The sequence below is a fragment of the Maniola hyperantus genome, chromosome 16, assembly GCF_902806685.2.
Source record: "Maniola hyperantus chromosome 16, iAphHyp1.2, whole genome shotgun sequence".
Taxonomy (NCBI): Eukaryota; Metazoa; Arthropoda; class Insecta; order Lepidoptera; family Nymphalidae; genus Maniola; species Maniola hyperantus.
The window spans coordinates 13614720-13640763 of NC_048551.1; the positions used below are offsets into that span (position 1 = coordinate 13614720).

The 26044-nt window shown below is 39.3% G+C and overlaps 3 protein-coding genes across 3 annotated transcripts; all 3 read left to right on the forward strand.

Moving 5' to 3' along the window:
• The first annotated feature begins 3928 nt into the window (after window positions 1-3928).
• LOC117989490 (23 kDa integral membrane protein-like) lies at window positions 3929-10998 on the forward strand. Its single transcript, XM_034976863.2, has 5 exons — window positions 3929-4103; window positions 6627-6821; window positions 7552-7704; window positions 8702-8887; window positions 9761-10998. Exons 1-5 carry the CDS (start codon window positions 4044-4046, stop codon window positions 9830-9832), a joined length of 666 nt encoding a protein of 221 aa, XP_034832754.1. The 5' UTR covers window positions 3929-4043; the 3' UTR covers window positions 9833-10998.
• A 1407-nt stretch (window positions 10999-12405) lies between these two features.
• On the forward strand, window positions 12406-17712 carry LOC117989489 (23 kDa integral membrane protein-like). Its single transcript, XM_034976862.2, has 5 exons — window positions 12406-12628; window positions 14707-14892; window positions 15505-15663; window positions 16206-16490; window positions 17550-17712. Exons 1-5 carry the CDS (start codon window positions 12560-12562, stop codon window positions 17598-17600), a joined length of 750 nt encoding a protein of 249 aa, XP_034832753.1. The 5' UTR covers window positions 12406-12559; the 3' UTR covers window positions 17601-17712.
• Window positions 17713-18535: 823 nt separating this feature from the next.
• LOC117989801 (tetraspanin-9-like) lies at window positions 18536-24527 on the forward strand. Its single transcript, XM_069503752.1, has 5 exons — window positions 18536-18674; window positions 20337-20525; window positions 21922-22080; window positions 22432-22629; window positions 24069-24527. Exons 1-5 carry the CDS (start codon window positions 18624-18626, stop codon window positions 24135-24137), a joined length of 666 nt encoding a protein of 221 aa, XP_069359853.1. The 5' UTR covers window positions 18536-18623; the 3' UTR covers window positions 24138-24527.
• Window positions 24528-26044: the final 1517 nt, after the last annotated feature.

Below are 26044 nucleotides of genomic sequence, written 5' to 3' on the forward strand. Positions count from 1 at the left end.
GTTTCGATAACTGCAAAGTGTCGCTACTAGATGGCATAAACAGTCGCTTCAGTACTGAGTGAACATATCTACCTACAATCTACATATCACAAATATCGTCACTGGCAGTGGCAGACCAGTGATTACGTAAAGGTTGCCTGGCAGAGATTAAAGTGATTCATAAGACTGTCTGGGAGGTATCAGTGCCGATATTCTGCTATCTGCATCATGATATTTAACTAGATGATGCCCGCGACAGGCGCGACTACGTCCGCGTGAATTTTGGATTTTGGAAAAATCCCGTGGGAACTCTTTGATGTTCCGGTATAATAAGTAGCCTATATGTCCGTCCCAAATCTGTACCAAATTTCATTAATATGAGTTGAACTGTTGGGCCGTGAAAAGCTAGCAAACAGACAGACAGACAGACTCACTTTCGCATTTATAATATTAGTATGGATTTTTTTTCAAATCAAATCATTGAGAAAATCAAAGTCATTTACGTATTAGGTACCGTTGCATAGCTGCACTTTTTGATTGTCTTTTCTTGAATTTTCGCGTAAACTTAAAATTAAAGCTACGAGGGTTCCAAAATCCAAACGCACCCGTCTTCTTGGTTTTAGGAATGTATGAAAAATACACCAAAAATGTTTAAGTTGATAATGAATACATGATAGAAGTAAAAATCTTAGTTACAAATAGTTTAGTAGGTAGGTAAGTATTTTGTAAGTGACAAGCATTGATTTATTAACAAATCAATGGTGAAAAGTGTTAGTTTTGCAATTCCAAAACAATTCGATTGTAACCATAAGAAAATTATTATCGGACATTTGTTGTCCTCAGATTTGCAAATATTTTACATAAGTAAAGTACAAAAAATGATATTCTTGCACCAAACAATAGTAATTTTTACTATTAATATAGGTATACGTTAAAACAACAACAACAACAACAAAAAAAACTATATATAGTATGTAGTTACATACAGAAAAACTTATCACTAAAAAAAATTTATTTACAAAAAATATACCCCGTCCAAATGGTCAATTATGGGCATTGTGCCCAAAACACTGGCGCTATTACCTCGCTGAACGGCAAGGCTCAACCGTTGAGCGAAATAAGCACCAGCTCTTGGGTACAGTAAAGTACATATTTAACTAGATTTTGAAGATTTCGCCGAGTGAAGTTTAGTAAACATACGCAGTATACGCATAATTAATGAATCAGTTTTCCCGGTAACTGATCCAGTGAGTGTCCAGTCGCAGTCGCACGAACCGGAAACCCTCGACCTTGTTGACGTATGAGCCGGTGACGTATCGTTCACGTCTTCAGGAATTGCTACCGCAAGTTTCTTCACAACGAATGAGAAGTATGGAACAGCCGTATTTCGAACATAAAAATGGTTTTCTATGAAGCTCTCAAAATTACTCTTCAGCAACCTGGGCTTACTACTACGTGCACGGATCTCTCAGAATGAAAAGGGTTCGGCCATAGTCTATCACGCTGGTCAACAGTGGCGTGCACAGGGTTTGAACCTAGGGTAAGCATTAGTTAGCTAACTACCTATTTAATGACAGGTCATCATGAAAAATGATCACATAGCCATTTCAACTAGGTAAGCAGTGCTTTTATGCCTCTATGACCTGCACGCCACTGCTGGTCAAGTAAGGAATGACAGACTTCACCTTTGTGAACATTATATATGGAGAACTCTAAGGTATGGAGATTTTCTCACGACGTTTCCTTAATCGTTAAAGCAAGTGATACTTTAATTGCTTAAAACACACATAAATCTGAACAAAGATATGTGCTCGGGATCAAACCCTTGACCTCCCGAAGGGGAGGCGGACGTATTAACCACTAAGCTATCACGGCTCTTACAAGGGTAGGTAGCTAGGTACATATACATACGTATTACCTACATACCGAGAACAGGCTTTGTAAGAGAATTGGACTTTAGAACTCAAAAGCAATGAAGTAAAGAAAAACTGGCCAAGTGCGAGTCAGGCTCGCCCAACGAGGGCTCCGTACTACAGTCGTATTTTTTCGACATTTTGCACGATAATTCAAAAACTATGATGGATAAAAATAAAATAAAAATCTGTTTTAGAATGCACAGGTGAAGCCCTTTCATATGATACCCCACTTAAGTTACCTGTACCCGTAGTATAAGATTTTACGTCTCACCAAACGTTGCTATTGCTAGAATTCGAGAATCTAAACACAATAACATCAAAGTAAAATGGACCTAAAGAGCCTTGGATTGAAGTCAAAAATTCAATGCCACTGATTTTAATTTCGCAAGGTTTCCTCTTGGAGCACTGGCTGTAGATGTGTGGACAAACTTGAGCTTTAAAACAAGGCATTTAAGATCCAGATTACTATAACGCAGAAGTGTTTCGACTCTCGAATTCTAGCAACGTTTGGTGTCACGTAAAATCTTATACTACGGGTACTGACTTGAAAATTGAAAATACTAATTATTAGTTCATGACCACAATTTAATTTTTTTTGTGTGACGTAAACACAACTTCACGGTTTTCAGATTTTTCCCCGAATGTCTGCTATAAAACCACCCTACCTGCCAAATTTCAAGATTCTAGGTCAACGGGAAGTACCCTGTAGGTTTCTTGACAGACCGACAGACCGACAGACGGACAACAAAGTGATCCTATAAGGGTTCCGTTTTTCCATTTGAGGTACGGAACCCTAAAAATATTAAAGCAAGTCGTAAAACTTACCTAAAATGCAGTAAAATGCATACATGTGCATAACGAGGTGATTGTTAACTAATTTCACGTTGCCCGCCCGTTGATAGTAATCTCTGTTTCTCTGAAATCTTTTTTTAACGGTTCTTATTTCTTTATTTTCTGCAATTTTCGTATCAACGTACCTACCTATTACTGAGTCGTTAGGTGTAAAGATAAAGGTAAAATTAAATAAAACAGTACTTATAGTTTTTTTTATTTTTTTTTATTTTTTACTAATTGCCCAGGCGAACTTCGTTCCGCCTATAGCAGTCGATTCTTAAATTTTTAATTTTTATAATACTGACTTACAATTTTTTTAATTTTTCTCTCCGTAAGAACCATCCTCGTACTTCAAGGAATATTATAAAAAATAATTAGCGAAATCGGTGCAGGTACGCCTGACAAAAACAATAAAGCAATTTTTTTTCGCATACAATTTGCTCCATTAATTCTTGAGATCGCAGTTTGTCAAATTTTCACTTGCTGAAACCTCCATGCCTCAAAGTTCTTCATGATGTTCCCAAAGGTGTGTGAAGTCTGCCAATCCGTGCTTGACCAGCGTGGTGGACTCTCATTCTGAGAGGAGACCCGTGCTCAGTAGTGATCCGCCGACGATGATACGATACCTATCTATATATATTTTTTTTAATTTATTTATTCATATTAATTTTACAGAGTTTCCTACATCTATCTCGCCAAACTGGTGGGCCAGTTTGTTGGCGAGGTGGCGCTCTTTACTTATCTGCCTATCTATGCATCTAGATCAGATGTGTCTGGTATGAGGCTTCGGCCGTGTCTAGTTACCACCCTACCGGCAAAGCTGTGCCGCCAAGCGATTTAGCGTTCCGGTACGATGCCGTGTAGAAACCAAAGGGGCATGGGTTTCATTAAAACTGCCATACGCCTTCCAGGTTAGCCCGCTTCCATCTTATACTGCATCATCACTTACCACCAGATGTGATTGCAGTCAAGGGCTAACTTGTATCTGACGTAAAAAAAACTAAGTGAGTATTATTATAAGTATTTTGAATTAATATAAGTACTTACTAAACAACCCAGTTGATTCAACATCGATAAAGAACGATGACCTTATGAAAACAACAAATTGTTCTAGTTAAATTACTCATCGTACATTTCAGTGGTGAGTGGTGACCGGATAGAAAATAGCGGTTCCATGTAAAATATCAATCCTTATCTTTAGATAAGTTAGCACGATTGCCGGCCATGTTTTTATTCAGTCGCTGTTTTTCCGACGCGTGAGCACATTCGGTGCGGTTTTATTTACTTTTTTTGAAAAAACTACATCAAATCAAAATGGGTTGTGGTGAATTTCTTGTGAAATACATACTGTTCTTCGCGAACCTATTTTTTGCGGTGAGTAGATTCGTGTACTATTTTGTTATCAGTGTTTTTCTGTGTAAGTACATGCAGCGTACTGACATGTACCTACCTACACAGTTACTATGATTGTTTATCTTTTTTCGATTGAATTTCATTGTGATATTCGAATATTTTATAAGGATTAGACTTTACTGATTAAAATATTTGAAAAATAGAAAATAATGCCTTTGTTGAATACTAAATTAATCATGCATTTAAAAAGTACCCTCAAAAATTAGGGTTAAATGTTATGATTAAAACTTTCAATAAGCTGAATATACAATAACCCAAGTGAAGCCTGAATGAATACTTGCTGAGGCCCGCGACTTCGTCCGTGTAGATTTATGTTTTTTAACATCCCATCAACATGTGTTGATTTTTCGTGATAAAAAGTAGACATACGTCATCCTACAGGTCTTTAATTATACCTATTCAAAAAACCACGATGAACCGTTGCTCTGTTGCGACGTGATTGAAGGACAAACAACAAAAAACAGACCGCGACTTCATCCGCGTGAGTTTTAAATTGTTTTTCCGACGCGAGAATTCCCGAGGGAACTCTTTGATTTTCCGGGATAAAAATTGTCGCCTGGGATGCAAGCTATCTCTGTATCCGTCAAAAACGGTTTAGCAGATGGGCCGTGTTAAGCTAGCTGACCTACATACAGATGGGCAGACATGCATACCGACACTTTTGCATTTCAATTGTGATTAGTTAATTATTTTACTTTTTTAGAAGAAACAACAAGCGGTCAAGCGAGTTATACCTACATATACCTACTATACATATACATTAATAGTACCTAACTAGAAGTAGTATGTGTTGATATAGTATACTATGTACCTACCTATGACTTTGTTCTATAAGCATTTCCAATGGAAACTCATGTGTAAGGAAACTTGTGTAAGGCTGGTCCCTCGCAAGTCGCAGTTCGCACCTATGCCGTTATCGGATAAGATAAACTATCGATACGAAGATGTCCCTCATACACACATGCACACATAGTTAAGCAGGTATTAGGTTAAACGCACACACACTAAATATACATATTTGATGACCTCCCTGGCGTAGTGGGAAGCACTGTGGTCTTATTAGTGGGAGGCCCCGGGTTCGATTCCTGGCAGGGGTTTGGAATTTTATAATTTCTCATTTTCTAGTCTGGTCTGGTGGGAGGCTTCGGCCGTGGCTGGTTACCACCCTACCGGCAAAGCCGTGCCGCTATAAGCAATTTAGCGTTCCGGTGCGATACCGTGCAGAAACCAAAGGGGCATGGGTTTCATAAAAAATTTAAAACTGCCATACCTACCCCTCCCAGGTTAGCCCGCTTCCATCTTAGACTGCATCATCACTTACCACCAGGTGAGATTGCAGTCAAGGGCTAACTTGCATCTGAATTTTTTAAAAACATACATTTATAGCACTACTAGCTGATGCCCGCGACTTCGTCCGCGTGGAATTAGGTTTTTTAAAAATCCTGTGGGAACTCTTTTATTTTCCGGGATAAAAAGTAGCCTATGTCACTCTGCAGGTCCCCATGCCAAAAATCACGTCAATCCGTTGCACCGTTGCGACGTGATTGAAGGACAAACCAACAAACCAATTAACCAATAAACCAATAAACCAACAAACAAACACACTTTCGCATTTATAATAAGGGTACTGACATGATAGTGGTGTAGACGAACAGCGAAATACTGTGATGTGATCTTGTGGTAGGCATGTCGTGATGGGACAAAATTCCAATTTTTAGGGTTTCCAAAGGGTAAAACGGACCCCTACAAATCTGTCTGTCCATCTATGTCTCCGCGTGTCACGGGTAGCTTCACGTCTAGCTCGTAGACGAAATTAATTACAAACCTGAAATTTTGGTACCTATTTAGTGTAGAACGTTGACCCCAAAACCGAATATTGGTTTTAAGGGAGGCTTCCATACTTGAAAAAACGGGCCAAGTCCGAATCAGACTCGCGCACTGAGGTTTCCGTACTACAATCGTATTTTATCGACATTTTGCACGATAAATCAAAAACTACTTACTTACTAGATCTTGTTATTTTTTATTTTTTATTGAATGGTTTACTAGCGATTTTAACATAAAACTTACTAACTATAATAAATACATAGGTTTTTCTATCATGCACAACTATGTTAAATCGTTTAAAAGTAAACACTGCATGCAAATTCCGTACAGATATTATATCAGAGTTTCAAAGGTGATAACAATTTAAGTAAAGATTCCATACGGTTTGTCTGTAGGTATGGTTAAAAAGTAAACAGTAGGTAAACGTTCTATTGTAAAATGGATAAACATGTTAAAAAAACTAAATTAACTACTATAATATAATGTTCCAATTTTTTTTTAACGTTTACTTAATTACTATTTTCTTATATTCTACACATTCTATAAATTCTAACACACTTTTATTTATGGCTAAATACAGTATACGTTATATCGTCTCGTAGCGAGGCCCGACTCGCACTTGCTGGTTTTCGTAACTTTAATTTTTGTGTCTTCCAGCTGGCCGGGCTGGCGCTGCTAGGTCTGGGCGTGGCGGTGGAGCTGCAGGTGTCACAGGTGGCGGGCGTGCTGGAGGGCTCGCCGGTGTTCAAGCTGACGCCCATCGGCGCCATCGTACTGGGATGCATCGTCTTCGTGGTGGCCTTCTTCGGCTGCTGTGGAGCTATCAGAGAGAGCAACTGCATGCTAATTACTGTGAGTTTTGTAGTACTACCACTTTTAGAAGTTACGCCGATGTACCTGCGCAGAAATCTTATTTATGAATGGCGCGAAAATATTTCAGCCAATCATAGCGCGCGCCCGCACGCTATTGGTCTACGCGCCATATTTTGTACACGCGAATCATGAGCGAGATAACACGAGTCTCTGTTGTTCTTGTGTTAAAATCAAGCAATAAGGTCTGTATTTCAATTTTCATTCGATTTTAGTTTGCACTCCTCTGCGAAAAATAATTACAAAATTTCCCACTGGTAAGTACTCACTGGGAAAACCCAACACGAAACTCAGCGGTAGCTCTTTTCAAAAGTTTAATATATAGGTACCTACTTACAATAATATTATGCCTTGTAGTAGGGAAACTTCTAGAACTTTCCTATTACTCTATTTCTCCTCGTAGGAGAATCAGTAGCTAGTAGGTAGCTATAAATAAATAAATTAAATAAATAAACGTTTATTCGCTGGAATATGGGTACATGTAGGTCTTACATCAGTTTAGTCACACACCTTACCCATTCTACTATTATTATGTCTAATAGCTATCTGCAGATAGCTATTAATATGATGTATATAAAGACATCCGTTAAGAAAGGATTTTTGCAAATTCAACCCCTAAGGGGGTAAAATATGGGTTTGAAATTTGTGTACTTTACGCGGGTGAAGCCACGGGCATAAGCTAGTTTAAACAAAATATGCGTTATGATTCCAGTACGCAATCTTCATGATAGTGCTGATGGTGCTGAAGATAGCCCTGGCGACGCTGATCTTCGTGAAGCAGGACCAGCTGCTGGACGACATCCCCACGTGGCTCGCGGAGGCCTTCGCCAGGGACCGCCAAGGGTTCATGGAGATACAAAAATCTGTAAGCATGCCTGACTTAAACGGAAACGGATACCTAGATCCATTTGATGTGTTTATTTATTTTTACTTTTATTCCACTTATCTGTCGTCTATTCCTCTCTTATTTACTGTTGTATTTTCATTTATATATATATATATATATACATAGGTATATTATGTGTATTTACTTTATTTAATTAGTACACCCCTTCCGCTTTCTTTAATTTTTATAATATCCTCTACCCTAAGGTTGCCTGGAAGAGATCGCTATTTTAGCGATAAGGCCCCCTATTGTACATGCTGTATTTGTTATATGTCTATTGTTTTTGTTTTGGTGTACAATAAAGCATATTTTACTTACTTACTTACTTTAGATTAGGTATATATTGCAAAAAAAATGGACTTAGTAGGCCTTTGTAGGACAACCACAAAATTTCACTGACAGTACGTGGCCAAAAGTGATGAACATCGATCTTTAGCTGGAGATAGCAAATTTGTAGAGCAACGTCTCGGTCGTTGAGGCCGACAAAACGTCATATGAGTATGAGTGACAAAGACAACGCTCTACAAAGAAGAATTAATGTCATTCTACGATAAAATAATGCTTATACCAAGCTCCAACCTAAGGATAGACAGTACCGGTACAACTCGATGTGTGTGTGCCGTGTAGAAACCAAAGGGGTATGGGTTTAATATAAAACTACCATACCCCTTCCAGGTTAGCCAGGGCCGTCTTTAACCTATTGGAGGCCCTGGGCACATTAGAATAATTGCGCCTCTAAGACCATGACAGAGTAGTGGGTCGGGGTCAGTCTTCACTATAGTTCGGTATATCGGTCGGACGGTTATAGTTTGGCGATCTGGCAGGGCCTACTGGGCACTCTGGGCACGTGCCCAGAGTGCCCAGTGGGAAAGATGGACCTTTAGCCCGTTTCCATTTTAGACTGCATCATCACTTTCCACCGTGAGATTGCAGTCAAGGGCTAACTTTTACTCTTACTGTTCACCTCTGGTTACAGTTCACGTGCTGCGGCGTGACGGGCCCGGAGTCGTACCTGAACGTGATGCTGCCGGAGTCATGCTGCGCCGGCACGCCGTGCACCATCGTCAACGCGCACCCCGGCTGCAACAAGGTGCTCACCGAGTTCTTCAAGACCTTCGGCTTGGCCATCGGCATCGTCGCCATTATTGTTGTCTCGGTTGAGGTAACGTACTTTTTCCCTTTATAGGTTTCTACCCGGCATCGTACCGGAACGCTAAATCGCTTGGCAGCACGGCTATGCCAGTAGGGTGGTAACTAACCGTACTTCTAATCCCTTTTCTTTATATCAGAAAGCAGGTAAAGAATTAATGAATTCTTTGATTTATAATTAGTTTGTCATCATCACCCAATCGCGTGTCACACTGTGACTCGTTGGGAAGTGCATACTCATTGTTTTTTCCCATCGAGTCACACTGTTACCAGTTGCAACTTTTTTATTCATTGTAATTCCCAATGAGTCACACTGTAACTTGGGTGTGACTCGTTGGGAACCCACCCTACTAACGGCCGTAGCTTCCCACCAGACCAAACCAGCGGATGCTTCGTTGACTCAGTGTTCAACAGAGAACGATAGCCACCGAGCTCATTGTCATTTATTTTTAGCCCATATGAGTAGGTCATGCTGGTTATGCAACGTTGATCCAGGTCTCTAACTGGATGGGTTACGGACTTTACAATTCTGAATTTGGCTTTTTCCTTTCCTCATGACGTCTTGGAGATATCGATAAGCCGTCGGGTTTGGGTATTATCACTAACTAGTGATTGATATGATTCGTGTGCGTGGACTACACTTTCATCACCCTATTTTACCCCCTTAGGAGTTGAATTTTCAAAAATCCTTTCTGAGCGGATGCCTACGCCATAATAGCTATCTGCATGCCAAACTTCAGCCCGACCCGTAAAGTATTTACTATAAAATATAAAATACTATACCTAAATTTAAAGAGATCACAACTCACACCCCTCTACAATGAGGTATACCGTATACATGACACAGAGAGAAGAAACTCAGTAATACATTTGTTTTGTTTTTCAGTTGGTGGCGGTCGTGTTCGGGCTGTGCCTCGCCAACCACGTGCGCAACAGGAGCAGGAGGACGCGTTACTAGATGTTGTAGTTAGCTGTAGACTGTAGCTATAGGCCGGGCCGAATATCTAGTGATCCTACAACTCAGATGTATCTTGAAAATCTTAACTATAAGTCCCACAAATTGCTATTGCGCTGGAACTATGTCTCATTACATCGAAGCATAGCTCAACCGGTATAGGAGTGGACTGAAAACCGAAAGGTTGACGGTTCAAACCCCGCCCGTTGCACTATTGTCGTACCTACTCCTAGCACAAGCCTGACGCTGAATTGGAGAGGAAAGGGGGAAAAAAAAAGTGCTGACATCACTAAAATGGCGGCCACGCGTATTAACTATTTGCGGGACATAAGCCCCACAATTTTTTTTAATTATTCTCTTTAATAATGAATTCTAGTCCCATAAACTACCGCTATACAAAAAATCACTTCATTTTATTACTACAGTACACTCTAAGACCCTATTTCTTTGGAGACTCTTGCAATGGAATTTTTGCAATGGTCCGCTAGAGACACTGTTTTGTCTCCTTACATATTCAGTAATGTATGTTGTTATCCAATGACTGAACACTGAAAAATATAACACCTACTTAAGAGCGCCCAAAACGATAAATGGGTGTTTTTTGCCTTTAGGTAGTTGTATAAACAAACTGACAAAATCAACGACGCTTCTGTATTCGGCCATAACTCAAAAAAAATCGGACATATTTTCATGTACTAAGTAGGCAGGTATACCTTCTCCTGGATATATATAGCTAGATAGGTACAGGGCTCTATTAGAATAATCATAACTAATTAATATCAGGACTAAAATATTTAACTTGCCTTTCTTTAAAGAGGAATGTGATGAAAAAGATATGACTCACTATTTAGTCATTTCTATTCATTAATTAGTACTTAGGCTTTTTTCCTTTTTCGTTTAAGTAAAACCATTGGATTTAATGTATAGAAGGCTATCCCAAACAAAAATTGTGTTCTTTGAAGCTTAAGTAGCTTATACTTTCAAATTCCACTGGTCATCAAGCATAAAAAAAGCTAATTTTTTTTTATATTTGGAATGGCAAATTCAATGCGTATACTAAGTACATAGAAAGGGTTGTATTAAAATTTAAAACACATTTCTTACCCAATCTAAATAAGCATAAGTAGTTAGGTATTTTTTGTAATAAAATATAACTTTATAAATAGGTACCGTTGTTTCTTTTCTTTCTTCCAAAAAGGAGGGGTTTTCCAATTTATCCCAAGAATTACCATCTTAGATTACGTTGTTTGTTATTGTAATGTTACTTACAGCCGTACTCAGAGTCGCTTAATCATTACTTAAGTTTAGTTAAAACGAGACAGAGTTCTCACATAAATCTGTCTCGTTTTAACTCAATCTTAAGTAACGATTAGCGACTCTGAGTACGGCGATAAAATTCTTTCTTGAATAGCTAGCTTAAACAGCTGACTTACCTTAGCTAGCTAACTTTCGGATACCTGACTTATTTTTTTTAATGCAAGATAGGTATCTTGCAAAAAAAGTCCAAAAAGAGAGAGTGACATAGGATACTTTTAATCCCGGAAAATCAAACAGTTCCCAAGGGGTTTTAAAAAACCTAGATCCACGCGAACGAAGTCACGGTTCATGATATCCGCTAGTTATCATAAGTTTTCAGTTGCAACACCATGAGTTGCAACACCATCAGTTGCAACACCATGAGTAATGTGGAAAGTAGAAACAAGTGTTTATTGATTACACTCGTCTGATAAGATTGTGTTGGGAAAAGTACTCCACTTGGAAAGTAGGTACCTACTTGTTCTATCGATACGTCATACCAGAGGGGGGTGTGGGGTCGTTTCCTCCTCGATTGCCATCTCGACCTGTCACGTACTATAATCGTAACTAAATGAACGAGTGAAGACTTCAAACTTGGCTATATTAAAGAAGCCTCGGTCACTCCAAGATTTTGCATAAAAACCCAACTCTACATGATCGCACGCGCCTCTTCGTAATCTCGCGCCCCTAGGCACGTACCTAGTTTGCCTTAGGGATAATCCGCCACAGCGTCAAACCATGAACCACAGAATAGGTAATACCCAATAGTAGGTACCATAGAAATCATTGCCTCGATTGTGTTTAGGAAGTATAACAATAACGCTACGTTCTAGTTACACCCTGTATGTACTAACTTCTTTCCGTGGATGTAAAGAGCCGGTGCACAAAGGCCAGTGGGTACGAGAGGCCGAGAGCTGAAAAAGTCGTAAGTAGTTTCACCACCAGTGTGTTATGTATGAAGTTGTGGGATTGTATTATATCATAGTGGTGATAGGAAAATCTAAACATATAAAAGGAAAAGGTGACTGACTGACCGACTGACTGACTAACTGACTGACTGACTGACTGATCTATCAACGCTCAAACTACTGCACGGATCGGGTTGAAATTGGGCATTCAGATAGCTATTATGACGTAGGCATCCGCCAAGATAGGATTTTTGAAAATTCAACCCCTAAGAGGGTGAATTTTTGTAGGCCACGCGGACGAAGTCGCGAGCATAAGCTAGTAATAATTATGGGTAATTCAACCACTTTAAGTGCTAAGCCTGATAGGTATTAAAAGTACCTATTATTCATAGCAAAGCACTCATCTTGCGTGCAGTCCACTGCACTAATTAGAATCACTGCAAAATTAAAACAAGTTGGTTAAAAAGTTTTCTTTTTCAGTCTTAGTAATTTATCTGTGCTGGTAAAAAAATAAAAAATAGAAAAAATGTGTTTACTAAGTTGTGGCGCTTGCTTAGCGCAATCCATTTTATTTGTTTTGAATTTTCTACTGTCTGTAAGTACCTACATATTCAGTTTTCCTGTAAAGTGGTAGAAACCCAACGATCTATAAGAGCCTCAATAGCTCAACGGGTGAAGGAGTGGACTGAAAACCGAAAGGTCGACGGTTCAAACCCCGCCCGTTGTACTATTGTCGTACCTACTCCTAACACAAGCTTGACGCTTATTTGGAGAGGATAGGGGAATATTATAGTCATTCAACATGCCTAGTATTCTTTAAAAAAAAAAGTAGTATACTACATTCAACATTCATCAGGGTTTTTCTGAACAAAAACTTTTGTGGTTTGCTACTCAGTTATGCTTACGACTTGATGCAATGATATTAGAAGAAAATCTTCTAATATCATTGACTTGATGCCCCAGTGTCATATTAATTTTGTCCGCATAGTCTAGTGGTTCAGACGTCAGCCTTATATTCGGGAGGTCAAGGGTTAAATCCCGGTTATGCACCTCTAGGCTCTAACCTTTCGGACCTATATGTGTCTTTTGGGCATTAAAATATCACTTGCTGTACTAAAGGACAAAGGTGTAGGAAACCATTGCAAGGAAATTTACATGCCTGAAAGTTCTTCATAATGTCATCAAAGGTGAGAGGAGACCCGTGCCTAGTAGTAAGCTGGCGATGGGTAGATCTTGATGATGATGATGATGATGATGATGATGTAAAAAAATAAGAATACCTACCTAGGCACTGTTTTTACTGTTAGACTGCTAAATTATTATTGAACTAATTAACCCGCCCCAGCTTCACTTAGATGAGTTTTTTGCAAATTCCCTCCACTTAGTAAGAGCTGTGCGTTGATAATCCATACTAATATTATAAATGCGAAAGTCTGACTGTCTGTCTGTCCGTCTGTCTGTCTGTATGTCTGTCTGTCTGTGTGTCTGCTAGCCTTTCCCGGCCCATCCATTCAACCGATTTTGTCGAAATTTGGTACAGCGATAGCTTGCATCCCGGGGAAGGACATAGGCGTTTTATCCCGGAACATCAAAAAGTTCCCACGGGATTTTTAAATACTAAATCCAAGCGGACGAAGTCGCGGGCATCATCTAGTATTTAAATAATGCTATTTTGTTAGTTAGTTTAAATAATAGATAATATTATTATTATAGACTGATTACGATTACGAACGGCCAGATGAAAGTGTAGATAGAAAATATTGCTTGTATATTGCTACAGGCGGTGTACGATTAATAAAATGAGCAGGTCAGGTCAGCACATGAGCACCGATGTTTCCATAAGAGATCTCGGAGCCTCCCAGTATGCGCTGAGGGTTGCGATTTGCGTATGACGCTATGAAACATTTAGAGCCTCAATAGTTCAACTGGTAAAGGAATGGACTGAAACCCAAAGGTCGACGCGACGGTTCAAATCCCGCCCGTTGCACTATTGTCGTACCTACTCCTAGCACAAGCTTCATGCTTAGTTGGAGAGGAAAGGGGAATATTAGTCATTTAACATGGCTAATATTCTTTTAATAAAAAAAAAAAACATGACATCTGAATCCTCCTCTACAGAAGCCCCTATCTTGACTATGATTTCCGGTGTCGGCACAGTGTCGGTAACGCTTCATCAGAAAACTTGCGACGTTGAGTGACGACGACAATGGTTTTTAGGGTTCCGTACCTCAAAAGGAAAAACGGAACCCTTATAGGATCACTTTGTTGTCTGACTGTCTGTCGGTCTGTCAAGAAACCTACAGGGTACTTCCCGTTGACCTAGAATCATGAAATTTGGCAGGTAGGTTGGTCTTATAGCAGACATTAGGGGAAATATCTGAAAACCGTGAATTTAGGCTTACATCACACAAAAATAAATAAATTGTGTTCATAAACGAGTAAATACTAGTATTTTCAATTTTCGAAGTAAGTTAACTATATCAAGTGGGGTACCATATGAAACGGCTTCACCTGTACATTCTAAAACAGATTTTTATTTATTTTTATGCATCATAGTTTTTGAATAATCATGCAAAATGTCGAAAAAATACGACTGTAATAGGCAACTCTCGTTGCGCGATCCTGACTTGCACTTGGCCGGTTTTTTTTAATGACGAATTGATTTGCTCATAGATCGTGAGCTTAGCCGTGACGGGGATAGGCATCTTCGCCTTGATCGAAGTGCACAAAGTGAGCAACGAGGACCTGGACTTCAACAGTCCCGCCATCATTGTGATCGTGGTGGGCGCCGTCTTCAGCGCGATCTTCTTCTGCGGATGCTGCGGCGCGTTCTGCAAGAACAGGTGTTTGCTCATCACGGTAATGTGTTAACTCTTATCCTATCACTATCCTATCACTTAACCTACCTACTTCATCATTTAATTTATTTCAACCATTGCCGTAATAAGCTTGCAACTCCTACGCTCCGCCTCAGGAAAGTCCAAAAGTCATTTGTGGGAATGGGTAGGTATAACCTTTTATAACAAAAATTCCACGATACATTGTGGACTTGCCTTTACACAAGTTTTAAAAATCTATTCAATGTATGGTCCTGAAAAAAGCATATAACACAATCTAAGATCATGTAAATATTTAATATATTATCTAATATATTATATTATTTAATATATTTAAAATATTTATTTTAAAAAATATAGGAAGAGGACGGACAAGACGCGGAGTGATGGGTTCCCAACGAGTCACACCCAATCGTGTAACAGTGTGACTCGTTGGGAATCCATCGAAAAAAAATCCCATCGAGTCACGCCCAAGCTACAGTGTGAACTGTGACTCGTTGGGAATTGCAATGTCGAGATGATTAGGTTTCGTTCTGAGGTACTTAGACTAAGTACTTATTACGATTGATATATGGCACGGGCCACTATCCTTGGAATCCGTACTTCTATAGTTGAAAGACGTCGTCTTTTCCAGTATTCGGTGATCACCATCCTCCTGGCGACGGCCACGGTGGTCTTCACGGTGGTCATCTTCAAGGACGGGGACCAGATCAAGGAGACAGCGGAGGACGTTCTCACTGACACCTTCAGCAACCCCCAGAACAAGGAGACCCTGGGCTTGATGGAGGCTACTGTGAGTATTATCCTTCTAGCTCCGGATTTGATATGTTACATATCCATACTAATATTATAAATGCGAAAGTGTGTCTGTCTGTCTGTCTGTACGCTAGCTTTTCACGGCCCAACAGTTCAACCGATTTTGATGAAATTTGGTACAAAGTTAGCTTACATCCCGAGGAAGGATAAGGGACTTTTTATCCCAGGAAGTTAAAGAGTTCCCAAGGGATTTGAAAAAACTTAAATCCACGAGGACAAAGTCGCGGGCACCATCTAGTAAGTATACGAAAAGAACGTTGTCCTGACTGACTGACTGGTCTATCAACATTTATACAGCTTGAATCGCAGGTCACTGGGGTCAGAACGTTAAATTTTTACAGTACTTATTCCTTTTATCGCAGTGCACCACGGTAAATTCCGTACGTTTTTTTCCCAATAATCTAAATCAAAAAGTTCCCTGGGGTAAATAATCTAAATCCACGTCGACGAAGTCACGGGCATCACCTATTTGGTACAGAGGTAATTTTTTAACTAATTCAGAGTTTTTTCTATCAAAAGCTCGGCTGCTGCGGCACAACAGGTCCTGACTATTACAACTCCTCCATCCCCGTGACCTGCTGCCCCTCGGCCCTCCAGAACTTCCAGAACCTCCAGGACCTGCAGAACATCCAGCAGGACAACATCAACATCACTGCCATCACCGACACTTCGAGCGGCTCCATCAACTTGAGCTGCCCCGCCAGTGAGGCCTTCCAGCAGGGATGCGTCGATGCCCTCATGGCCCTGTTGTCTGAAATATTCAAAATCACCCGCCAGGTCCTTATCTGGGTTATTATCATTGAGGTAAGCAATCTTTTCTTTTTCTCTCTCAAAGACCCATTAATCACATAGGAGGAGGAAAATCAAAGAGTACCCATGGGATTTTATACAACTAAATCCACGCGAACGAAGTCGTGGGATGCGCGTGTAGACTGTAGACTTCGGCCTAGACAAGACACGTCTATTCGGGTGTCCGGGCAAAAAGTTCATAATTTTCTCTAAAGTTTGAGAAGTCTGCCAATCCGCGCTTGGCCAGCGTGGTGGATTATGGTCTAAACTCTGGTCATTCTGAGAGGAGACCCGTGCTTACCTACCAGTGAGCCGACGATGGGTGGTGATAATGATGATGATGACTCATAAAGGCTTATTTTTAGTTCTAAGTAGCCTTTAACTCTGCGAGTTATCCTGGCGGTAAATGTTTCATATCAATCCATACTAATATTATAAATGCGGAAGTGTGTCTGTCTGTCTGTCTGCTAGCTTTTCAAGGCCCAATAGTTCAGCCGATATTTTGATGAAATTTGGTACAGAGTTAACTTACACCCCGGGGAAGGACATAGGCTTTTTTCCCCGGAAAATTAAAGAGTTCCCACGGGATTTTTAGAAAACCTAAATCCACGCAGATGAAGTCGCGGGCGTCATCTAGTTAAGGCGAGTCGCCGAGGCGGGCAGCGCGGCTTTGAAGTAAACCGCTTGGCAACGTTCAAATACTGTGTTTCAAACGTTAAATTTGAATTTAATAAATTTTAGAAGTCCTGTTGAAAACCAAAATTTAGCAGGTTCTCTGTAGTACTTAAAGACAAATATTTCCATATAAAAATTATTTGCCAAGTCAGAAATTTAAGGATTAAATAATTCGTTTTAGACTTTTATTTCGGCTTATTTCAAGATTTTATTTGATCAAGTGAAGTACTTCCTATTGTGTATCAAAGTAGCACATTCTTTAGACAATGTCTTTAGGTATATTGTATATTTTTAGCAAGGCCATTATTTAATAGTAAATACCTATAACATTTGATCTAGCAAACCAGTTTTTTCCGCTTAGCCTCGGTGACTCGCCTTAAGTATATTTAATTGTTTCAGTACGCGGCAGCGGTTTTGGCGATCCTCTTGTCGTGCTACATTGGAAAATAGTACAAGAAAAGTATCAAAATAACAAGAAGACTGCTTGGTCGAATTGTAAATCATCAATCATACAGAATGTATTCGAATCTTCGAACATTATACGGTCAAGAATATCTTTGAAGCGTGATTTTATTTTCTACATACCTACAGTAGTCAGTACCTACCTACCTACCTACTTACCTTAATTTACCTACCTTACCTACTTATTTACTTAGTACTAGGACTAGGTACTAAGGTACCTACAGTACTATGTAAGTTCCTCATTTTAATGATAATATTTTGAAAAAAAAGAATTTTTACATGACTGCCCAAAAAAAGGAGTGCAAAGTTTTCAGGGTTCATGCATGTGTAGGTATATTCCACCATAATTTCTAAATGCCTGAACAGATTCGGATTTCGAATGGATCATTAGAATCGAGTGTGAATCTTTTTTTATAGAAAAAAAACACAATTAATATATTTTTTTTTCGTTATTTGACAAAGTAGTACTTATTTTTTTAATTTTTTTAATCATCATACAGTCATAGGACAGCGGAGACTTACTGATAAGGTCCCGTTGCAGGCATTAATTTAACCTATTCTGAATAAATAATTTAAGTAGGTAATGATGAAATTTGTATGAAATGTAATGTAATGAGAGTTTCTATAAACAATTTATATTGTTTATAGAAACACTATTATTATTATTATGTATTAAGAAGTAGACGGAATGACACACTTTTTAAACCTTCGTGGTTTTTTGCTGTGTCTAAATTGGATTTGATAAACATTTTCTATGTTGGTAATTAAAAAAAAAAAAAAAAAGTTTGTGTTTGTATATTTGTACCTTACTGCTCGTATGATGACGTAAGTATGAATCATCTCTATAATATATCGCTTATCTACATCATAATGTTATCTTGTATCTCGTCGGCGAGCGATACCGGGTCGATTATGACTAGGTATAACACTGTATGTTGCGCTGGCAAGCATAGCTTTCATTGTCAACAAGCCCGCTTTTCCGTATCTACTTAGTGCCAAAAAACAAACGTCATGTGTTTTATAGTGAAATATGGGTTATTCGTCGCCAATGTAATATTTGCTGTAAGTATTGTTGGATCATATAGGTCAATTTAAACATCCTTACGTACTTATAATAATTTAATTTATAATGTATACGTAATAGTTTTTTTTTTTTTGATGAATTATTTTTTTTGGTTTCAATAATACTTAAAGCTAGCCTTATCTAATTACTATACAAATCATGCCCGCGTGGAATGGTGCCAAGAATACTGGCTGCATTTCCGCGCTGGACAGCCAGGCTGATCCGTTGCGCAAAAAAATGAGCCAGCCCTTGTGGCCCCAGAATATTTAATAATTTACTTAATTTAAGAGAGTGTCTTAGAGAATTGAACCCTAGGGCCACCCAGAGCGATGTCCATACAAACATAGTTTGGTTGAACGTAGAAGCTGTGATAGCCTAGTGGCTAGGAAGCTCGCCTCTCAATCGGAGGTCAGGGGCTCGATCCCAGGCACGCACCTCTAACTTTTCGGAGTTATGTGCGATTTTTAAGTATCAAAGTCAAAGTCAAAGTCAAATGATTTATTCAAAGTAGGTAATAAATTACTCATATTGATGGTCTGGTATGGTGTTAGATTTGTAAGATATAGTGGTGATAATTATTACGCAAACTTAAAACTAAAGCTACTATCACTTGCTTTAACGGTGACGGAAAACATCGTGAGGAAATATGCATGCCTGAGAGTTTTCCATAATGTTCTCAAAGGTGTGAGGAGTCTGCCAATTCGTACTTGGTCAGCGTAGTAGACTATGGCTAGAACCCTTTTCACTCTGAGAGGAGACCCGTACTCTGTAGTGAGCCGGCGATGAGTTGATCATGATGATGATTGATGTAGTTTGGTTTGGTTCTCATTTAAACAACCAATCAAACACGATCAAATATAGACACGTTTTATATATATATTGAAACAAATAAGTAGTCTTATCTTATCTGTGTCTGTAATTTTCCAAATTTCTCTGAAAATGAGTAATTACATAATTATTAATAAAAAATATACAGGCTGTTATTAGTACGAAGACAGAGGTGATAGTACTGACTGATAAGATATCACAAAAAAACCCGTTTTTTTATAAACCTGTATTTTTAAAAGTTCGCAATGTAAGCAAATAAACACCTCACTGACGCTACAGGTCAACGAACGTTGCGTAGTTAGGTGCCGCGGGGTCAATGCCGCGTGGCATTGCCCACGAGTTTTGCTCGCCTTACATTGCGGGTCTCAAAAATACTAAATCACTAAAACTAAAAGTGTAATGCAAATCGCGATCATAGTGCTTCCTTTTTACTTTTATACAGTGCAAGAGAGAGAGCACTATTTTAGCGTTTAAACTATCTTCAGTGATTTCCATATTATATATATCTCACACCCCTCCTCTCCTTCTCTATCCTCCCTCCTCTCCTCTCCCTCTCGCTCTTCTCCTCCTCCCCTCTCCTTCCCCTCTCCTCTCTCTCTCTCTCTCCTCCGGGGTCCTTTTTCAAGGAGGTCTCTGACTCCTTGAAAAAGGACCCCGGATGGGTTCGAAACTAGTCGGGCTAACATCCGACTAAACACGTAAGTATAGCCGTCTGTGAGATATATACATATAAAAGAGAGCACTATGCTAGCTCGACTCCCTGAAAGAACGAAGTATAAAGTCATTTATCGGCATTTTTAGGGTTCCGTATTTTTAATCTTGGTATTTTACAGTTAGCTGGGCTGACCCTGATCGGGGTCGGCTCGGCGGTGTTGGCGATGTGGTCTGCCGCGTTGGAGGTGACCCCTGCCGGCGTCAACGCGATCCTGATCAGCGTCATCGTGCTGGGCGTCGTCGTGTTCGTCGTCTCCTTCTTCGGGTGCTGCGGCGCCATCCGAGAGAATAGATGCTTCCTTTCAACCGTAAGTCTGCATTAAACGATACGCAAATCTAAATTTTTAAAAGGAAAAGGTGACTGACTGACTGACTGATCTATCAACGCACAGCTCAAACTACTGGACGGATCGGGCTGAAATTTGGCATGCAGATAGCTATGATGACGTAGGCTAAGAAAGAATTTTTGAAAAGTCAACCCCTAAGGGGGTGAAATAGGGGTTTGAAATTTGTGTAGTCCACGCGGACGAAGTCACGAGCATAAGCTAGTTAGTAGCTAAAATATAGTGCAAATCAAATCAAATCACTACCCATTTTATAAATGCGAAAGTGTGTTTGTTAGTTTGTGATTTGTTGGTTTGTCCTCCAATCACGTAGCAACGGAGCAATGGATTGACGTAATTTTTTGCATGGATAGGTATATTATTTTAAGACCTAGAGAGTGACATACTATGTTACTTTTATCCTGGAAATCAAAGAGTTCCCACGGGATTTTAGAAACCTACTTAAATCCCCGCGTACAAAGTGAAGTTAAATTTAGTGCTTACACTTACACGTATACATATTACATAGTACACTTTTTGAGTTTTTTAAATAAATATTTTAATAATTAACTGTATATCTATGTTATAGTAAACTATAAAAGTTAAAATACTTACTGAAAATAAATTATTTACATTTCTGAGTATTAATTATTAAACTCTGACTTTTTGATTGTCAATTGTGGAAATTGTAAATTAAACGAGGGTTCTAAACGCGCCATGATCTAAGAAGAAGCCCACAACAAACTCAGCCGGGTATCATCTATCTTACTAACATCATTTGACAATATAACTTACTAGAACCACCTAAAACTATCAAATCTTTTAAGGCAACTCATTCCCAAGCTTTCTTATCATTTAAATAACCTTGGTAATAAGATATAACAATAAGTTTACGTTTTATAAAAACTTAGAACTTTGTGAGAGAGTTCTACAGTCAGTACAAAACGCGCAACGAACGTTCCGTACTGCAGTCGTATTTTTTCGACTTTTTGCACGATAAATCAAAAACTATTATGCATAAAAATAAATATAAATCTGTTTTGGAATGCACAAGTGAAGCGCCCTTTCATATGATACCCCACTTGATAGTCTTACTTCGAAAGTTGAAAATAGCAATATTTGTTCATGACCACGATTTAATTTTTTTTGTGTGATGTAATTCACAGTTTTCAGATTTTTCCCCGAATGTCTGCTATGAGACTTACCTACCTACCTACCTACCTACCTGCCAAATTTCATGATTCTAGGTCAACGGGAAGTACCCTGTAGGTTTCTTGACAGACCGACCGACCGACAGACAGACAGACAGACAGACAACAAAGTATAAGGGTTCCGTTTTTCCTTTTGATGTACGGAACCCTAAAAATTATCTTTTTTCCAGTACTCAGTCATCATGCTGATCCTGGCAGCAGGGAAGATGTACCTGGCTGTTGTGATCTTCATGGCCATGGATGACATCTACAAGAACGTGGTGGAGTGGCTGAACAAAGCGTTCCTCAACGAAGACATGAGAGAGCCATTCCATGCCGTGGAAATTGCTGTAAGTAAAAATATTGTGATTCGTCTTCCTCCTGCTTCTGTATTTTTTTTTTAAATATTAGCCAAGTTAATTGGTGACTAATATTTCCCTTTCGCGTAAAGCTTGTGCCAGGAGTAGGTACGACAATAGTGCAACGGTTGGGATTTGAACCGGCGACTTTTCGGTTTTCAGTCCGCCCCTTTAACCTATCGAGGCTCTGAATTTATGTATGTAGTCGCACTTTAGTCGTTGCCTTTTTCAACGGAAGTCACGTGATCTGTGTGGAAGCCATCTTGAGTCAATTTGTATAAATGCGGCAGTTTGTATTTGGTGGTTTTAGGCAAAACCTATAGTGTTTGTTTTCAAATTTAGTTCCAGTGTTGTGGTACCACTGGCTGGCAGTCCTACGCGGGCATCCTGCCAGCGCTGCCGGCCTCCTGCTGCAACCCCGACGGTGAAGTCTGTGTACCGGACAATGCTTTCGGCGGCTGCAACGACATAGTTGGTGACTTCTTTGCTACTTACGGCGTCGCTACCGCCAGCATCCTCGTGGTCATCATCGCGGTAGAGGTGAGCCTTATAACATCATGACGTTCACAGCTGGCTTTCTTTTTCCCGTGAGGAAATTCCAGCATGGATTCCACCAGCCACGGGGGAGCACAGTGGTATTATCGGACTCCTACCGACTAATAACCTCACATCCCACAACTGACGACGGAGCACAGATCCTCATGGAGGCCAGGGCTCTCGGGGAGGGTGATTTCTCCACGTTCCCCATCCTCCACATCTCTGGGGAGCAATGCTCGTCCTCCACCCTCGCCCGTCATACAACTGGACAGGTGAGAACAAACTAAACATTGAACTACTATATTTTACCACTTAAAGTAGTTTCCCTTTTTACAATTACACAACAAGTACATGCTTAATTCACGCACGAAGTTGCCTACTTAATTTCGCTTAAAATAGATAAATTTTTCAAGGTTGATTTGCAAAATAAATAATTTTACTACAGGTACTTATTGTTGCCGACCATAGATAATGGAGAGATAAATCGATGTCTGGCTTAGTTTTAGGTCTAGAACAATAAAATATAATAGGCGTAGGTATAATACGTTATGGAGAAACGCGTACGAAAGGTAACCCATTTATGGGTTTTCAATTTTGAAATGTAAAGTGTGTAAAAATATTGAAAAAAATGTTAAAAGGCAACTTTCCATTACATCTCAAGCGAAAGGTCATGAACATGTGCATTCTGCTAACTCTCACATATGGTGCTCAGACTTGGCCCTGACGAACTCTCAAAAGTCCAAGCTCAAGGTTTGCCAAAGAGCCCTCCCTCCACCTCCCATGGCCTCACAAACGTCTCGCGGTTATATGGGTCGCTGGAGGGCGCCCGTTCGGTACTTGCTCTTGGCATTTCGGCGCCTTCTTGACTCCCTACAAATTATTTTGTCTCTTCCTTGTCCCTTATGCTCACTCTCTCCCCTTGGGGGCTAGACGTTACTAGCAAAGCTAAGATACCCACTGCCCCGCTTGCCAAAGAGCCATGGAACGCAGCATACCTACTTGAAATCAAACTAGCAGATCGCTCACGGAATTCTGTCACACGTTCCAAAACGCGAGTAGCCGACGTTGGCCTTGCAGCCGCTTTACCTAAATGGGACTGGGCAGGTCATGTGTGCCGTATGCCATATGACTTTTGGGCAAAATCTGCTTTCTGGACTCCCCAAAATCATCAACGCCATCGTGGTAGGCTGAGGCGACGTTGGCGTGATGAATTCGATAAGTTTACGGTTACGTGGCCTAAAGAGGCACGGAATGGGGAATGGTGGAAGGATCGAAGGGAGGCCTTTGCCAAGACGTGGGACAGTTCAGGCTGATTTAGCATTAGAATTAGAATAGAAGTGTTACCAAAATTAGATTAGATTTTTTTACCATCTACCTAGTATTTTTAATTTTTTTACATTATGTAAATATTTAACTGTAATGTACCTATGTATTTTTTTCAGTTGATCGCATCGATCTTCGGTTTTGCCCTGTGCAACAACGTCACCAACCGGAGAGGAGCAACTGTATAACCTACATAGTAATATATTATAGTATGTATATTACATATTGTTATGTACCAAACACTATTTATTTAAACTAGGTTTTTTTATGTTTTAATGTGCACATGACAATGACTTGGTTCTCTGTTCTAAGTCCGAATATACAGCTAAGTAAATATTAGACTAATAATAGAAATACAATGGTGGCTACAAACAAATAATATGCCTAGCTAAAATATAATTTATGATCTCGTTCTATGATAAAAAAATTATTGAGTGATACCTATAGTACCTATAGGTCCTCTACCACTACGGAATCGTTTTGGCTACGTAAATAAAACCGTTCCAGTTCGAGTCGGACTCGCACATGACAAGCTCCGTACCATCGTACAAGATATAGCCCATGTAAGTACCTACCACAGATATAAATAAATAAATAAATAATCTTTATTTTTCACATAAATAATCTTTATTTTTCACACATAATTTCACAAACAATAACAGATGGAAACGATGATCCTGCAGAAGTATACACTGTGTTGCAGTGATCATCGCCCTCCTCATACAATATGACAATATGAGTGCGCGTGTGTGTGTGTGTGTGTGTGTGTGTGTATATACACATATGCAACTAGCGTGACCCCCTCAGTCCCTCTCGCTCAAGCAGAGGTAGGTTCTTGTGAAATGTTATTCCTTCTAGTTTACGTTCGCTTCGGCTATTGTAGCCTAGTTACTAGTATACTGCAACCCAGCATTGCACAATAACTTTAAAAACAAACACAACAAAACAAATCAATTATTTCTTTAAAATACTTGAGTCAATATAATCTCACTTCACGTTGTTTGTCAAGATCTCATGTACAAATACATCTTGATAAACAAAAAAAAGTGGTCATGGTGATAAGGACAAAAAATAATCATTTTGTCATGTTCTAATTATACAGTAAGAGTCACATTAGGGCTAGGGTTCTACAGGTATTTATTCTGAGCCATGTACCTACTTTTAGTATTGCATGGCAGCCATTTTGAAATTTTTATTATAATAATGTTGTTATTAGCGACAATAGTGAAATCTCACTTTTCTACCACGGTTTATGAGATGCGGCCCGCTGACAGACGGACAGACCAACCTGACAGCGGAGGCTTTATAATTAGGGTCCCGTTACCCGATAGTAACTTTCGGGTAAGGAACCCTAATACATGATAAAAATTAGTTTACTGAACGCATAATAATATATTATACAAGTGATTATTATCAATTTATTATAAGTAAAATTACTTAATAAATCATTATTTTAAAGACATTTCAAAAATAAGTATGATGCGATGAATGATAACAACAAAATGCTTACGAGTACAAAGTTACATAACCACCTGATTTTAAAGATTACTATTTTCGACGTATTGACAAGAACTATGATAAATGCAAAAAAAATATTTAGTTACTGATAATAATAATAATACAATAACAAAACCCTAAATGTATGGCTATCACAAGATTATTTTGTACCTTGAAATGATAAAATTGAATGGACATAAGATAATTTAAATGTGAATTGCAGCATAGGCCGCGAAAACAAAATATTTGTGTGTCATATAGATAAATAGAAATTGTAGTTACATTTTAGGGTTCCGTAGGTGCCAACGGAATCCGTCTGTCCGTCCGTCGCGTCCGTCCGTCTGTCTGCCAGCGGGCTGTATCTCGTGAATCGTAATAGGTAAAGAGTTGAAAAATTCACAGAATGTGTATTTCTATTGCCGCTACAACAACAAAATATAATTAAAATAAAAAAAAGTGTTAGGTATTTCTTGTACGATGGTACGGAACCATTCGTGTGCGAGTCCGAATCGCACTTGATCAGTTTTCATATCTGTACAGTATATTTATATATACATCTCCGATAGTATTTTAATTGGAATTATATAAGAAAATCAAG

Excerpts from the sequence above, each read along its gene's own strand:
- LOC117989490 (XM_034976863.2), top strand. The coding sequence starts at position 4,044 with ATGGGTTGTGGTGAATTTCTTGTGAAATACATACTGTTCTTCGCGAAC. Across the intron at positions 6,822-7,551 it reads GCAACTGCATGCTAATTACT|TACGCAATCTTCATGATAGT; the intron begins GTGAGTTTTGTA and ends TTATGATTCCAG. Across the intron at positions 7,705-8,701 it reads TCATGGAGATACAAAAATCT|TTCACGTGCTGCGGCGTGAC; the intron begins GTAAGCATGCCT and ends CTCTGGTTACAG.
- LOC117989489 (XM_034976862.2), top strand. The coding sequence starts at position 12,560 with ATGTGTTTACTAAGTTGTGGCGCTTGCTTAGCGCAATCCATTTTATTT. Across the intron at positions 12,629-14,706 it reads TTTTGAATTTTCTACTGTCT|ATCGTGAGCTTAGCCGTGAC; the intron begins GTAAGTACCTAC and ends ATTTGCTCATAG. Across the intron at positions 14,893-15,504 it reads ACAGGTGTTTGCTCATCACG|TATTCGGTGATCACCATCCT; the intron begins GTAATGTGTTAA and ends CGTCTTTTCCAG.
- LOC117989801 (XM_069503752.1), top strand. The coding sequence starts at position 18,624 with ATGTGTTTTATAGTGAAATATGGGTTATTCGTCGCCAATGTAATATTT. Across the intron at positions 18,675-20,336 it reads TCGCCAATGTAATATTTGCT|TTAGCTGGGCTGACCCTGAT; the intron begins GTAAGTATTGTT and ends GGTATTTTACAG. Across the intron at positions 22,630-24,068 it reads TGGTCATCATCGCGGTAGAG|TTGATCGCATCGATCTTCGG; the intron begins GTGAGCCTTATA and ends TATTTTTTTCAG.